This window comes from Berghia stephanieae, chromosome 3, assembly GCF_034508935.2.
Source record: "Berghia stephanieae isolate SIO BIC M18660-M18661 chromosome 3, UCSD_Bste_1.3, whole genome shotgun sequence".
Taxonomy (NCBI): Eukaryota; Metazoa; Mollusca; class Gastropoda; order Nudibranchia; family Aeolidiidae; genus Berghia; species Berghia stephanieae.
The window spans coordinates 66,182,754-66,198,482 of record NC_088362.1 but is presented as its reverse complement, the minus strand read 5'-3'; the positions used below and the strand labels follow the sequence as shown (position 1 = coordinate 66,198,482).

General features: G+C 35.9%; 1 protein-coding gene across 1 annotated transcript in view; it reads left to right on the top strand.

Moving 5' to 3' along the window:
- The window catches only part of LOC144968237 (uncharacterized), a gene marked incomplete in the record, with an annotated part of 55,732 nt that extends 43,474 nt beyond the window's left edge, over window positions 1-12,258 (top strand). Inside the window, 2 exon segments of the mRNA XM_078906385.1 lie at window positions 10-169; window positions 3,548-12,258. Coding sequence (XP_078762511.1) covers window positions 10-169; window positions 3,548-3,930 — 543 coding nt within the window.
- Between the last annotated feature and the right edge of the window lie 3,471 nt (window positions 12,259-15,729).

Below are 15,729 nucleotides of genomic sequence, written 5' to 3'. Positions count from 1 at the left end.
ACGCTACCCAAACCAGCACGACTCGGGTTCACTCCCCATACCCAACAGTCCCAGCAACCAGAAACACAGCGTCATTTCTATGGCCCCGAAATGAATCCTATGTTGATGACAGCCCATGACACGTCAGACCCTTACGATGACTCCTCTGACCCGTACCTCACACCGAAGTGTAAGTGTCGCAGATTGGGTCAGAAAATCAATTTCTCAGCTTGCCACTACTGTTTTAGCATTTCATTGGTGGAAATTCCTCACTATTAAGTGGTTTTACAGACCTGTCAGTTAGACTGGTCTGAATTTGGCCAAATTCTTATTTCTCCTCTCCCCCCCCCCCCCCCCCCCCCCCCCCCCCCCCCCCCCCCCCCCATCTTTCCACTTACAAAATTTTAACCAAAAGTTAAGAGGGAAAGTGGTAAAGAATGATGTTGCAGAGAATGGATATGAGGCAGAATTTAATGACTTTAACTTTACATCAATCTTAAAACATCAAATCATTTTTAAATAAAGCCAGAAAAATTAGGCCTAAATATTCTCATCTCGAGACAGGCCTAGGTTTACCACAGAAGTTGCTGCAGAAATATTCCTATTTTATCTACAGTCCCCCCCTCCAAAAAAAAAAATAAAAAAAAATTAATAAATAAATGGTCATCAGCAGACATATAATTGCAATCAGTCAAGGTCAAGCAAAATTTATATATTGTTGCTGCGTCTGTATATATTATTTTATAGGCAGATTGAGTTATGGGATTAGAGTTGTGCTTAGAAGATCTGAAGGGAAAATAGGATTTGTCTTTATCTCCCCTGATCCCACTCATCCGGCTGACAGCTTGTCGTAATCATCTCAGCTGTCTGTAGTTTTATCCCTCAACCCCTTACCACCCCACTCACCTATCCCCTCCCCTCCCTCTCGTCCTACTACCCATGTTGTCTTGCAAGCTGTGCTGGGATTGATTGATTGCGACTTACATCCAACCCAATGTCTCAGTATTTACCACTGAACGATTTGAAAATGAAAATTTTTAAAAATATATTTGTAAGAGATTAATAGATTAATATGCATACAAACAGTATTATCATATAGGCTAATACTCAAAAATATATTCTACATAAAAAATCAAAAAGAAAATAAGAAAATGTCAAATTAGGAAAGCTTATTTCATTTTGAGATGATTTAGCTGCTGTTGAATAAGATTGCCATTGTAACGACAGCTCAGCTCATTCATCTATACCCCCCCCCGCCCCCCTCCTCCTCCCAAAAAATAAAAATAAAATAAAACCAATAAAAAAACAAAACACAAAAACAACACAAAAACAAACCTTATTTGATTTGAAAGGCAAGGTCTGGTTTTACTCCAATCTGAAACCGTTTTCATCTTGAGCAGTAACTCATGCAGTTTGGATGAAACCCTAGTTATTTTGCTGTCACTGATCATTGATAGTTAGGTCTGCATGAATTATAATTAAAGGAATTTCAGTCTCCGCGTTGATAGGTTAATTCTGTTGTCACTATTTAAGGAGATGGAAAAGTGGGAAATGCTTTGTTTCAATATGTCAAATTGAGAACTTAGGGAGCAGGCACTGGTGTAAGACAAAGATCTGAAACAGTGTGTAAGAGACAGTGCCAGAGAAAGCAAGAAGGAAAAATACAAGAAAAAATAAAATCTGAGGAAGAGGATTCATTTATTGGGTTGTTTTTATCTTGTAATTTTCTTTCTTGCTTTGTCTAGCACTGTTTCATACACACTTTTTCCGATATTTATTTCAGTACTTCAGGGCTTAGTGGTTTTGCTTATTTAAAAAAAAACTAATAATTTTCCTTTTTGCTTTTGGGTCCCTTTTGACATAATATTTTTTAATAGCTTTCAATTTCTGCTGCTGTTTCTAGTAACAGATATTAACGTGATGCAAAGTGAGAGTTCACAGCAGAAACGCATGCTTTAAAAAAAAAAAAGACTTATTAGCATTAAGTTTCCCCCAACTATCTTGGTAATCTCAGTGGTGTAATGGTAGACGATCTGAGGTTTTATCCCCAGTCTAGGCTCAGTTTTTTTGTTGTTTTTTTTTTTTATGATGATTTTTTTTCTTGTAATTTTCTTTTTGCTTTGTCCGTCACTCTATCTGACACATGCTTTCATATTACAATTTTTAGACACGTTGAGTTGTAATATGGTGCATTGACAGCTCAGACTGCACCTTATGTAGTTTATAAACACTGGCTACTTTTGCTCCCTTTTTGATAGTCAGATGTTATATTTGAAAAGAGTTCAGTTTCTAATACTTAACCTCCGTCCCCCTTACTCAAATTTTGTAATTTTAATTCTGTTAACTAAATTAACTTTTGGCATCTTGTTCATTCAACATGGTAAAAGAGAAGCAATGGGTCTTAATCACAAACCAAATTTCTGTTTAATGATGGTATGTATGACTTGATGCTATATGAAATAGAACTAAATTAAACAAAACAAAAAAACAAACAACCAAACCCCCCCCCCCCCCCCCAAAAAAAAAAAAAAAAAAAAAAAAAAAAAAAAATAAAACAACAAAAAAAAAAAAACAAAAAAAAACAAGCAAACAAAAAACCCTCCTAAAATACAAAAAAAAAACAAACCAACAAAACAAAACGAAACACACAAATCATTTTTTAAACCCTTAAATAATGAAGTGTATTTTTCCACTCTTGTGCAGTAATGTTAAAGAAATCAATAAAGTTGTAATCTATACCTTCCTTGCTATTTCATTAGAAATGGATTGAAATTTAGAATGGCATTGAGTAAACTTGGATTGAGGTGGTGGAAGGATTAATGTCATTGCATTGAAATTTAAGTCGAGATTCTTGATTGCAACAGCTTGTTTGTATGTGATTGAATGGCGACATAAGTGTTAACACTGCTTGGAAGTTGCTACACAGATTTGTTATTGATGTTAGACAAATTATGGTCAAAGAAAGCCATGAAGGGCTTAGGGTTTGGTTGGTGACAGATGTATCGGATATTGATGTCTTCTCTATAAATCAATAATACATCAGGGTGGTGAAATATTGGATAAATTTGCATCAGCTTTTTAAAATCCCATCGGCTGATTTTCCCAGATCTGATTGATTTGGATAAAAATGTATTTGGAATGGATTGGCTAATCCATTCATGACGTCATCCATCTTGTCATATTTCTCGTTTTTAGTTGTTTGTTTTGTTTTTTTCTCCTTTCAATATTAAGATTGCGCTCAACATAAGTTATGACTATTCCCATACCTTAGAATTTTAGAATTAAAAAGACCCCAAGAAATGAGTAAAATATAAATTAAATAGCAGCATAAATAAAAATATAATAAGAATATAAATAGTAAAACAAATGGAAAGTTACTATCAAGTACAGATTTCTCTTGAATATATAATCCCCCCCCCAAACCCCCCCCCCCCCAAAAAAAAAAAAACAAACAAAACAATACAAACAGGGAAAAACAGAAACTTCTACAATTCTATATGTGTCATAATTAGACTTTTTTTTTGTTGGAGCATTTCTCTATTATTTACATTTTCTTTTTCTCTTTCAGTGAAATCTAGAATGCTGATGTCTGTAGACCTAGACGAACATTGCGATGACTTCCGGGCGATGCCATGGGACAGCGCCCCATCCTGCCCCATGTCAGAGGGCCACAAAGGCGTAACCCTGGATGACTACGCAGAACGAGATGAACCATCTCCGGTCCCTGGCATCCAAATGATGGGTGGGGCAGACTTGCCAGATAAGCTGAAGACTACAGCGGATACAACGGTCATTATGGTGATGGCTGGTATGGACAACAACAGTAATAGCGAGGATTCAATGATGAGGGCCTCGGTGGTTCCTGACGTAACCCTCAACACCAAGGATATGATTCCCGGGGAACACCGCATAGTCGGCAACTTCACTACCACGGAATTGGAAACGGCTTGATTACCGGATATGGATAATGAATAATGAATATTGGATAAATTCACTGGAATCAGTTTCCAGAATTTCTTAGTCGACTCCAGAATGCTGTAACTAAGAGATGATTAAAAAAACAATTCCATGGAGTTTGAACATTTTATGATTAACACTTGATACCAGGAAGCTCATGAAACCATTTAATGAAATTGACATTTATGGGATTAAGGACATAGATGGAGAATACTGGTTGATGTCACACAGATGTGTAAAAAAAAAAAAAAAGGAAAAAGGAAGAAAAAACTATTATAACTGGTGTAGTGGGAAACTCATACTTTGAAATGCGATTACTTATAATCATGATGCTAACCAGTATGGTTATTGTTACAAAACCTTTCATAATTTGATGAAATGGCGTTTATATATTCCACAATTAAAAAGAAAAAAAATATTGTCCCAAAACTAACGATTATGTTGTTGAAATATTGTATAGATTTCATGGCATGTCATGACAAAGTGGGTGGTACAAAAATGTGTTATATTTACATAATTATTTCTGTTTTTCTTCTTCTTCATTTTCAGACATTCATACATAGTAGACAACAGATTGAGGTCGTTGAAATTCCAAACATTTTTTCATGATAAATGATTGTTTTTTTTTTTTTTCAATTTTAGCTGTCATGACAATTTTTTGATGATGCCATAATTGTTTTATGTTAAGTTGATTCATTCATTTCTTCACATTCATTTATTTTTTCGCCGCCATCGCCATAATACATTCTTGTATTCATTTTTTCATACACACTCATTTTCAATGAACATTTTGTTTGAATATTGTCTTTTTGTCGTGGATAAAGTGTATGTAGGATGAATACAGGAAGTGATAATATGAGGGCAGAGACCCAGTGGCTCAGTTGGTAGAGTACTATTCTCAAGAGCAAACAATCTGGTTTAAATACAATGGTGTCTGTGATTTCTGATGTCTCATCCACCCAGCCGTGATTTTGCAGTAGCTGATGTCTTGTCCAAAAGGTAGCAAGCAATTGATACCTTACTTTAAAACGCCTCAGAAACAAGGGCAGACATTAGCTTCATAAGTCTTAGGACACATATGAACTTATGAAAATAATAAAGTGTTTTTAACACAATACTTTTTACATCTCGAATGGACTGTTTTTTAAAATTTCTTTTCTTCTTCCTCTTTAAATGTGATTGAATGAATTGACATGATTGTTGTTATTTTGTTCTGGTAACTCAATTCAACTCTTATATTAAGAGCCCATCATCACTCTGTGATTTAAAAAAAAAATGTAAATCGTAATTTCCTGTTTGGAATAATATAAAACGTTTTGGGTCAAAGCAGATTGGATTACTTAAATTCTTGATATGGAAAAGTATTTGGTAGTAAGGGTGTGGCTCATTGTTCCACGAATGCTGACACCACATCATTGCCGCTTTCTTACGGACTAATTAAATATTTTCAAAATGTGATGATTTTAACTTAATTGATTTTTATTTTACAGGCTAAATTAACATTTTTTTTCATGATGGGTTTAGTTGCAAAAGGCCTTACATTAATTTAATTTATTGATATAAACTGATATATTTCTCCCGTCCATATTATTAATATTTATTAAAAGAAAGTTTGAATGGTCAGTCACGGTTGTTTGACCAAGCCTCTGGGTTTTGGCCAGGAAAAGATTTGAAATGAAATGCGTCTTCTGTCACGTGACCAGTTAGCTGGGAGGGATTTACGATTTAATAATTCATCTATTCGTGTGTGTATTTGACTGTCTTTCTATATTATTTCTTTCATTTCTCACACAATATATTAATATATTCATGATCATTCGCAATAATATACTTTCATATACTTCATTTATATATATTAATATAAAAAATTTAATAATATTATTTACTTTGCAATATGTCTCCTCTCATTTACTTATTTTCCTACTTTGTTCACAAAATTTTGTTTTTGTTTTTCTTATTTTGCATGTGGTATTTTACATTTACCATATTTTGTGTATTTTTGTTCAATTGATCTTACAGGCTTGATGTGGATGAAAAACAAAACATCTTGGTCTTAGTGCAGGAATTGCAGGTGGCTAATATTATGGTCCTAATACAATTCTGGTGGCAGATTCGGAATGACCTAAAGTTATCACCTGCATTTTAACACCACTAAAAGATAAAACAAATCGCAAAGATTTGTAAGAATTTGGGCGTGGAACTAGAGGAGCTCTGATTTCAAATTAAGAAGTTATGAATATGATGGTAAATTTATTTTTATTCTATGATGTGAAAAACAGTTACCATATTTCTGTCCTGCCTGCCGCTATACAATTTAATATCAAACGTCCTCAATGTTTCAGAAATTTTCTTTTTCATTTTTTTTCTTGTTTTTATTTTTTTTGACTGCCATTGACTTCTCCCAGTAGGTTTGAAACTGATACTGTTTTATTTCCATCTATAGCTGCCATTTGTTTGATTTATGGCTGGATATATTTAGATGCTTTCAATAACATCAAATAGTTGGGGCAAAATTGACTGGCTCGATGCACTAAAACCAGGAAACCTCTTGCAATCCTGAGCAAGATGTATCATTTCAAACGATCTTTGATTATTGGTTTTAAAAATCACCTCAAGTTTTATTGATTTAAAAAGGGAAATAATTGATTTTTATGGTAAGTGAGAACCAGGATAGAGAAAGCTGGATATTAACCAGTTAACTGCCGTGCTCCGGAAAAAACTGGTATTTAAAAATTTGGCCAGAAAACTTGCCTTTCAATTATTGATTGATTTAAATGACCGTTATCTTGGAAAAAAACTCACACCTTGGATATCACAAAGTCCTAGGTTTGAGAATTTTTGCCAAGATGAGAGTCATTTGAATCGATCAATATTTGAAGGACGAATTTTCTGGCCAAATTTTTAAATACCAGTTTTTCCAGAGCACTGCAGTTACTGGGTTAAAGGAGTTGATTTCACAGGATCAATAGAATGGAATACTTAAATGCTTTTTGCTGTAAATTGTAAGCCTTGATAACCATGTTTGTCTTCACTCTTGTTAACAAGTTTTCTTCTTATCTTCCACCATTTATCGGGTAAAGCCTGAATGTCGGGTGAAAAAGTCAAAAAGTTTTGTTTTCATTGTAATATTTTTTTTTTTAATTCACTGAAATCTCTAAAGGTGCTTTTTTTTATTTAAAGATATGACATAACTTATAAATCTGACTGTTTTGTCTTGTGTTTTGTATGATGAGTGCCTTACACTTAATGTTGAATTAGTCGAGTTTCATTCCTCACCTAAATCACACCATTTTGTCATACGTTATACTATTGTCCTCAATGTCGTTCAAAATGTTTAATAGGTTGTCATGTGCTAAATTGTTTCAAAATTTTATAATGTAACTATGACTTTTCTGCACTTTTTTTTTTTTTTTTTTTTTGTGTGGCTGGTCTTAGGTATGAAAAGGAAAATCTTCCATTCCAAGAGTGAATTTTAGATACAATGATGCAGACGTTTGTAGGACCTAGTTGTATTTGTTCTTATCCCAGGTTTCTTGGTACAGAAATTGATGGGGAAGAAAGAAAAAAAAAAGCAAAAGGTTAAAACAAGATTTCCTTGTTGGATTTGATCTGGTACAATCCAAGATTTGCCGTTATGTTTTTTTCCCCCCGATTCAGGAGAAAGGTTTATGGTTGGGTTGGGAATAATTGAATATGCTTTATGCTTTAATAGGCCAATGATGATTGAATAAGCCTGTGATTGAATAGGCTGCTAGTGTGCTGTCTTATTAAACCTCTGCTGATATTTATTATTTAGACGTGTTAACAAACCCATTGGCTGATGTATGCTTATGAATTTGTGGTAACAAGAACTGGTATCATAAGCCAGCGATGCCACTTTTCCGGTTTTAGCCGGAAATCCGGTTTTTTTAACCACCAGCCGGTTTTAATCCGGAACCTCCGGTTTTTGTCCGTCGTCACTATTCAAAAAAAAAAAAAAAAAAAAAAAAAAAAAAAAATTTAAAGAAGAAAAAAATCGCATCGAGATTTGAGCGGAAACATTTTCGCCGGGTGAATAATTGGGGCTGTCACCGCCAGTCAAATATTTGGGCACCTAAATGATAGTTTATCTCCGCCCATCCCCATCACAATTCCTCCTTTTTAAAAAATTTTAAAAATAAATATACACTGATTTTTCGATGAATTTGCCGTGTCAAACATTTCCCTCAAAAACTATTATGTCTTATGTCATATTTTGACACCTGTGCAATAGTCTCGTGAAATTTAGTGACGGTCCCATTTTTATGACGTCGGGCCAGACTGAATGGCACCAGATGTCACAATTTACACAGACGACCAGTGGTGTTCTTTGATTAGCTAGTTGATGGTTGAAGGGGAAGGGGAGGGACAAATCTATCTCTCTCTCTCTCTCTCTCTCTCTCTCTCTCTCTCTCTCTCTCTCTCTCTCTCTCCTCTCTCTCTCTCTCTTGTTTTTTTCTTTCCATTTCTCTTTTCTTCTTCTTTTCTTTTGATATAGAATTCCTAAGATCAATTCATAAATTATTCTGGTAGAGAAGTTCCTCTCTCTCTCTCTCTCTCTCTCTCTCTCTCTCTCTCTCTCTCTCTCTCTCTCTCTCTCTCCTCTCACCTCTATTTCTTTCGCAACCATCCATTAAATCATCTGGTTATACAGAGATAATACATTAGAATGAAGCAATGGTGATTGGCTTAGTTTATTCTTCTTTCTTTTTACCTTTTGACTATGGCTTTAACTTTGTGAGATTCTTGGGTTGTATTTATAATTTATAAGCTGAATAACATTAGGTTTCGGTAAAAAAAATAAAAGATATTGTAGCCTGCTTTATAAAGCAAAAATCAAAACAAAACAACACTTTCTGGCCTTTTATTTGAATAACATTGTAGGCCTTTAACATGTGGAAAGGACAATTCATTAAATGTTTACAAAAAGTAAATTTATGTTTAATGATGAGAATGGATTTATACTAGTAATAGTAATATATTACATGATACCAATACAAAACTATGTTACTGTTATTTTTACACTTTGCTTACGTTTGACCGATAGACGGAGACATTTTCCTCCTTTTTGACAAATTGCTATTATTATCACTGAATAAAAAACACTCACCAAAACCACTACATCATCTCTACAACCACTACTATTACAACCACAACCACATCATCATCCCTACCAACACTACTACTACAAATAACACCACATCATCCCTACCACCAGTACTATTTCAACTACCACCACATCATAATTCCTACCACAACTATTACAACCACCACCACACAATTATCTCTAAAAGACCACCACTACTACTACAACCACCATCACATCATCATCTCTAAGACCACTACTACTACTACTACTACTACTACTACTACTACTACTTCAATCACCACCACATCATCATCCCTACCACCACTACCACATCATCCCTACCACAACTCCTACTACAACCACCACAACTCCTACTACAACCACCACCACACCATCATCCCTAGCACCACTACTACTACAACTACCACTACATCATCATTCCTACCACAGCTACTACAACCACCACCACACAATTATCCATACGATCAGTACGACTATAATCACTACCACCACTACTACTACAACCACCACCACATCATCATCCCTACTACAACCACCAAATGTAATTACACTTTCAACTTTTGAAATTCTCCGAGTCGTGTCAGAAATTGCTGCGAGACAAATTTTGGATCGCATCTCAGTGAATTTGAGTGAAGTTCAAATTTATAGGTTATGGTTGCATGGGTGGGTCATGATTTTCACAATGAAAAATTTTCTCCTTTTATGTGACCAGTCATTCACAGCCCTGATAGCTATTGATATTAATTTGTCTATATTTTGTTTTCAGCACCTTATTTTATCAATTTGAAAACTGTTAACTCTCCTTTCTTTTGTGTGTTATTTGCTCTCAATTGCAATAATAAGTACTGAAACAATATTCCAAATTTGATATTTTTCAAATCCCAACAAAGCCCTTGACGTTGATTTGTATCTCGTCCGCGCAAGTTTTCAGGCTTTTTAAAATTTGCCTGGTGGCATCCCTGATAAGCTTGTATGGCATTACGATAACAGGGTGTATCCTTGCGATATTCACTGATTTGATTTGATGGATAGGGGTCACCAAAATGGCGGGTGATGTTGTGCCTTCAACTAAATTGATTGTTGTGTCATTGCCTGATTAGATTTTCATCAATCAAAGACGATTTCTTGAAATGGCACTTTTCATGCTTTTAAATATTTAATCTGATAATTTCATTTTGAATCCAATCTTTTATGATATTTGACCATTATCACCAAGAAATCAGTAACAGTGATGCAACTCTTACCTTAATGACTTTGTCTTCAACTTCAATGAAGTCTGAGTCAAGGGGCAAGAGTCAATGAGCTAGGAGGAGAAATATGAAATGTGTTATATTGTTTGAAGGGTCAAATCGAGTCCGCATATTAAAAGGTTTTGTATGAACTTGACAATTTAAAAAAATATATTTGTGGTATGCTCAGGTTCAAGCGTTTAAGACCTTATAAGTATTTTCCCATTGAGGCATTATTTAATGAAGGTTAAATTTGTCAGAACTATTTTAACAGCATATGTCCCAATCTTCTGATTTACACCCTTTTCCTGTTTCCTGTTTTTGATTTTAAAACTGTCTATGTTTATATATTCTTAGCATGCTATAAAATGTGATATATTTTAAATTAAATTTTAATTAATTAATCTGGCAAGTGATATCAGTATAAATGTTCTCAGTTTTAGTTTTAGTGCTTATGGTTTTCTTGTAGATGTGAACACTGAAATATACACAAGATATGTGGATTTCTGTGTAGGACAAAATCCACAACTGATTATTATTATGGTTATTTGGGTTACTCTTGTTGGGTTTAGACGCGGAAAGAGTGAATATTCATATCTTTCATAGTAATAGCATCTCTGTTTCACTATATTATATATATACTTTATTTTATTTAGATATATTAACATTGTTAAGACAGACATGTAATAAATACCAGAGGTGTTCTTATCTAGTTCTATAGAGTTTAATATTATTTTTTAGTGATTACTGAGATTCTGAAAATAAATAGGGCATTGATTTTATCATGACCTCGTTTGTTTTTTTTAAAGCCTTTGTTAGACTTTTATGGGGTTGATTTTATTGTTGTTTTATATTTTAAATATTATACAAAAAAGCTACGCAAAAAAAAAAAAAGACATTTTTGTAAATATGTAGTAATATTATTATTTTTTTTATTTTTCATTTGGTGTTAATTGAATTCTGGGAAAGTTGCAACATTGCATTTATTATCAACCAGATTTGATTGTTTTATTTTTTTATTTAATGATGATGATGAAATCTCTATCTCCTTCCTTGTTTTCATGAAATAGCTCATCTTAATTTCACATCATCATTTCATTCGTATAAATGTCATTGTAAATATACCCTAGATCGCCCACTCCCCCATCCCCACCACAACAGCCCACCCCCCACTACCCCTACCCCTTTTATTTTCATGTGTCATGATTCACCAGAGTCACCCTCATTGTCAGCTCAGCGACACCTTTCCTGTATTTAACACTGGATACAAATGGTGTCATCGCGTATTAAGATAAAGGTGGGATTTCCACACTATTTACAGCTTTCCCGATTAAATGGATTTCTAGAAAAAAAACATTCATATTTTGTGTTGACGTAGTTTTCAAATTTAGAGAAGATTAACTTACTGTATTTTAAACACTTACATTACAGAGAAATTACAAAATAATCTCACCACAACACAAGAAATGACTTGTGAAACACAAATTGCATTTTACAGAACCACCAAACTTTTTTTCTTCTAATAAGGCATTCTTTCGGCTGTCAACATAAATACTTTTAACGTTTTCTTTTAGCACTGTTATTTCAGTTAAACGCCTTTTAAAACACAAGTTATACGATGATTTTTCAATGTCCACTTATGATTGATTGTAACAACAGTAGGACAACCACTACCATCCTTGTTTTGCTGTTGAAATTTGTTTTATTTGAAATCTTTGTGACCAAACTTGATTTTTGGTGAGGGATACAAATGGCCCGATGATTTACAACGGTTTGTATTTCACTTGGCTCTTTATCAATATGACCATTAAAATATAATGATGTCATCATAATTATTTTTGATGATGAAGATGATAAGATAATTATGATTGATGCCAATGCGATGGTTTAATTTTGTAAATAAATCTTGGAAAAAAAAACTATAAAAAAAAATTGGAAAGCTAAAATAAAAATATTTGAAAATATTGACTTGTGTTGGTCTTTTTGTCAATATATACATCTTTGAGATGAATTCATATTTACTAATCTGAGCGGGGTAGGGGGTGATTTCTATAGGGGCCGGTCATATACTGAGTGTTCTATCTGCTATCCACTGTGTGGGGTCCTCTGACCTCCTATGTCGGGATCATGGGGTTCCTGGTCTCCCATAGTGGGCATGAGGCGCATAATGTATCATCTATAACCCTATATCTGTTTTCCAACATGCTTCTGTCTTTGTCTTGGCTGGGTGGGGTTCCTGACCTCCCATAGTGGGCAGGGAGGTACTTACTGTGCCTTCTATCCCCCTATATCTGTTTTCCAACTCGCTTTCCGTCTTTGTCTTGGAATGAGATTACTTGGTTTTGTCCTGGTCCAGGCCAGATGCCTGGGTGGGGATCCTGACCTCCCATAGCGGGCAGGGAGGTACATACTGTGTCTTCTATCCACTTATATCTTATCCAACAGGCTTTCTGTCTTTGTCTTGGAATGAGATTACTTGGTTTTTTCCTGGCCCTCGTCGGAGTCCTGGCTGAGAGGGAAACAGTCAAATGCTTAGTTATTGTTTTGGGAGATGATATTTTTTTTCCTTGTAAATCATCTCTCTGTTATGTATTATTATATTTGTTATTTTTCATGTATAATGTGAGCATTTGAGTGTATTCCTCTTTGTTAGATTTTGTGCTTGTGTCGGAATGAGACTTATAGGTGATCTCAAACTAAGTACATTGGTGGTATGCTCTTGGAATCTACATCTGATCCCTATTTGTTCCCATTCCCCTTCGTCTTACTTTCCTTTGGGTGCTTTAATTGTAATTCTAGAACTTTTTACTATCCCATTTTCTTCCTTTTTACTGGCGCTGATATAACCTAAATGTGTTGCAAGCGCCGTAAAACCCTTAAAAACATAAAACAAACAGGCCAGATGCCCTGGCTGAGAGGGAAACAGTCAAATGTATAGTTATAGTTTTGGGAGATGATATTTTTTTTCCTTGTAAATCATCTCTCTGTTATGCACTGTATTATTGTTATGCACTGTATTATGTTTTGTTTACATATTGTATATGATTTGTAAACATTTGAGTCCTATTCCTCTTAGTGGGACCTGTGCTTGTGTATGGATGAGAATTTTAGGTGATCCACGATCGTGGATTCCCCGTGTGGTGTCCGGGGTCCCTCAACTGAGAGGGTCAAGAATAGCCCAACGCCAAGCCAGCGTGTCGCAAAAGGCGACTAATGGTGTGTGATTCCCCCATCTTTGAGTCACCTGGTCCTCCAGGTTGGGGGTTGGCAAAGGGTTAACACCCCTTTCCGTTAAACTCAAACCATTACAGAAACACAGACAGACAAACCAAATCCTTTTTTTAGCTTGGGCGACCGAAGAGTTTCTGGAATTACAGAATTTATGAAGGACAACAGACAAAGCCGAAAGGACTCTGCTGACCCGATGACGTCTTCGCCAAACAAGCAGCTTCGAATTGCGTCGTGGAACGTTCGCACCATGTATGAAGCAGGAAAAAGCTCTCAAGTTGTGACTGAGATGAGAAGATACAGGCTGCATATACTTGGAGTAAGCGAAACCCACTGGATACAATCCGGACAGAAACACCTCAAGTCTGGGGAGAAGATTTTATATTCAGGGAGAGGGGACGGGATTCATACACAGGGAGTAGGAATAATTCTAAGCAAGTTTGCCCAGAAGTCACTGAGAGGATGGGAACAATGCGGAGAAAGGATCATCATGGCGTCCTTTACAACACGGAGTAAGAAGATCAGCATGAACATTGTACAGATCTATGCCCCAACAAATGATGCAACAGATGAGGACAAAGATACATTTTATGGTCTGCTACAACAAGTCATTGACAAGTTGCCAAGGAAAGACATCAACATATTGATGGGAGATGCTAATGCAAAAGTGGGACAGGATAACGTAGGCTATGAAGGTATCATGGGACGTCATGGCATGGGAGAAATGAATGATAATGGTGAGAGATTTGCAAATTTCTGTGCATTCAACAGTTTGGTGATTGGAGGATCAGTGTTCCCCCATAAGAGGATCCACAAAGCAACTTGGGTCTCACCAGATGGTGTGACAGAGAATCAGATTGATCATTTTTGTATCTCTCGTAGATTCAGACGTTCATTGGAAGATGTGACAGTGCGGAGAGGGGCAGATGTTGGATCAGACCACCACCTGCTATTGGCAAAGCTTAAGCTCCGACTCAGAAAACACGGGGCCAGATCACATACAAGAAGAAAATTCGAGGTGAATGCACTTGATGGGGAAAAGAATGAGGAATTCAAACTACAATTGAGTAATAGATTCCAACCTCTTACTGAGCTCGAGGAGGACATAGATGTAGAGTCACATTGGGCAAAGATCAAGGAAGTTTACATAACAACTTGCCACGAGGTATTGGGGGTAAAGAAATCGGAACATAAAGAATGGATAAGTCCAACCACCTTGGACCTTATTGAAAAGAGGAGAACAAGGAAGGAACAAGTGAATGCAAGCCGAACAAGGGCTTCAAGACTGGATGCACAAGAGCAGTATCGAGCCATAGCTAAGGAAGTCAAAAGATCTGTGAAGAAAGACAAGGAAGCATTCATGAACAGACTTGCAGAGAAAGCAGAAGCAGCAGCGACTGGAGGACACATGAGGATCCTTTATCAAACTACCAAGACACTTGCTGGAAAATATGGGAAACCAGAGGTACCAGTCAAAGACAAAGATGGGAAAACTATTTTTGGAAAAGAGGCTCAATCTGAACGATGGAGGGAACATTTCAACTGCCTTCTGAACAGACCACCACCAGACAACCAGCCAGAAATTTTGCCTGCAAGGAATGAGCTACCAATTAGCTGTGATCCACCATCGATAGCAGAGATTGTGGGTGCCATTAACAAGATGAAAAGGGGGAAAGCTGCTGGACCAGACCAGATTCCACCGGAGGCTCTAAAAGTTGATGCGGAAAGAAATGCTGAGGCCCTGCACCCACTATTTGAGAGAATCTGGAATGACGGGATATTCCCAAAGGATTGGAAGGAAGGACATCTTATCAAGCTTCCAAAGAAAGGGGACCTCAGTAACTGTAATAATTATCGAGGCATCACTCTTCTTTCTATCCCAGGAAAGGTTTTCAACCGTATTATTTTAGAGAGAATTAAGAATGCAACAGATGCTAAACTGCGGGACGAACAGGCAGGTTTTCGGAAAAACCGTTCAACCACCGACCAGATTGCCTCTCTGCGAGTCATAGTGGAACAGTCTATAGAATGGAACTCTCCTCTTATTGTCAACTTTCTGGATTACGAGAAGGCTTTCGACAGTATTGACAGAGCAACATTGTGGAAAATTCTGGCACATTATGGACTCCCTGAAAAGATAGTAAACCTCATTAAGGAAATGTATGAAGGATCAAGTTGCAGGGTTGTACATGAAGATCAGCTGACTGA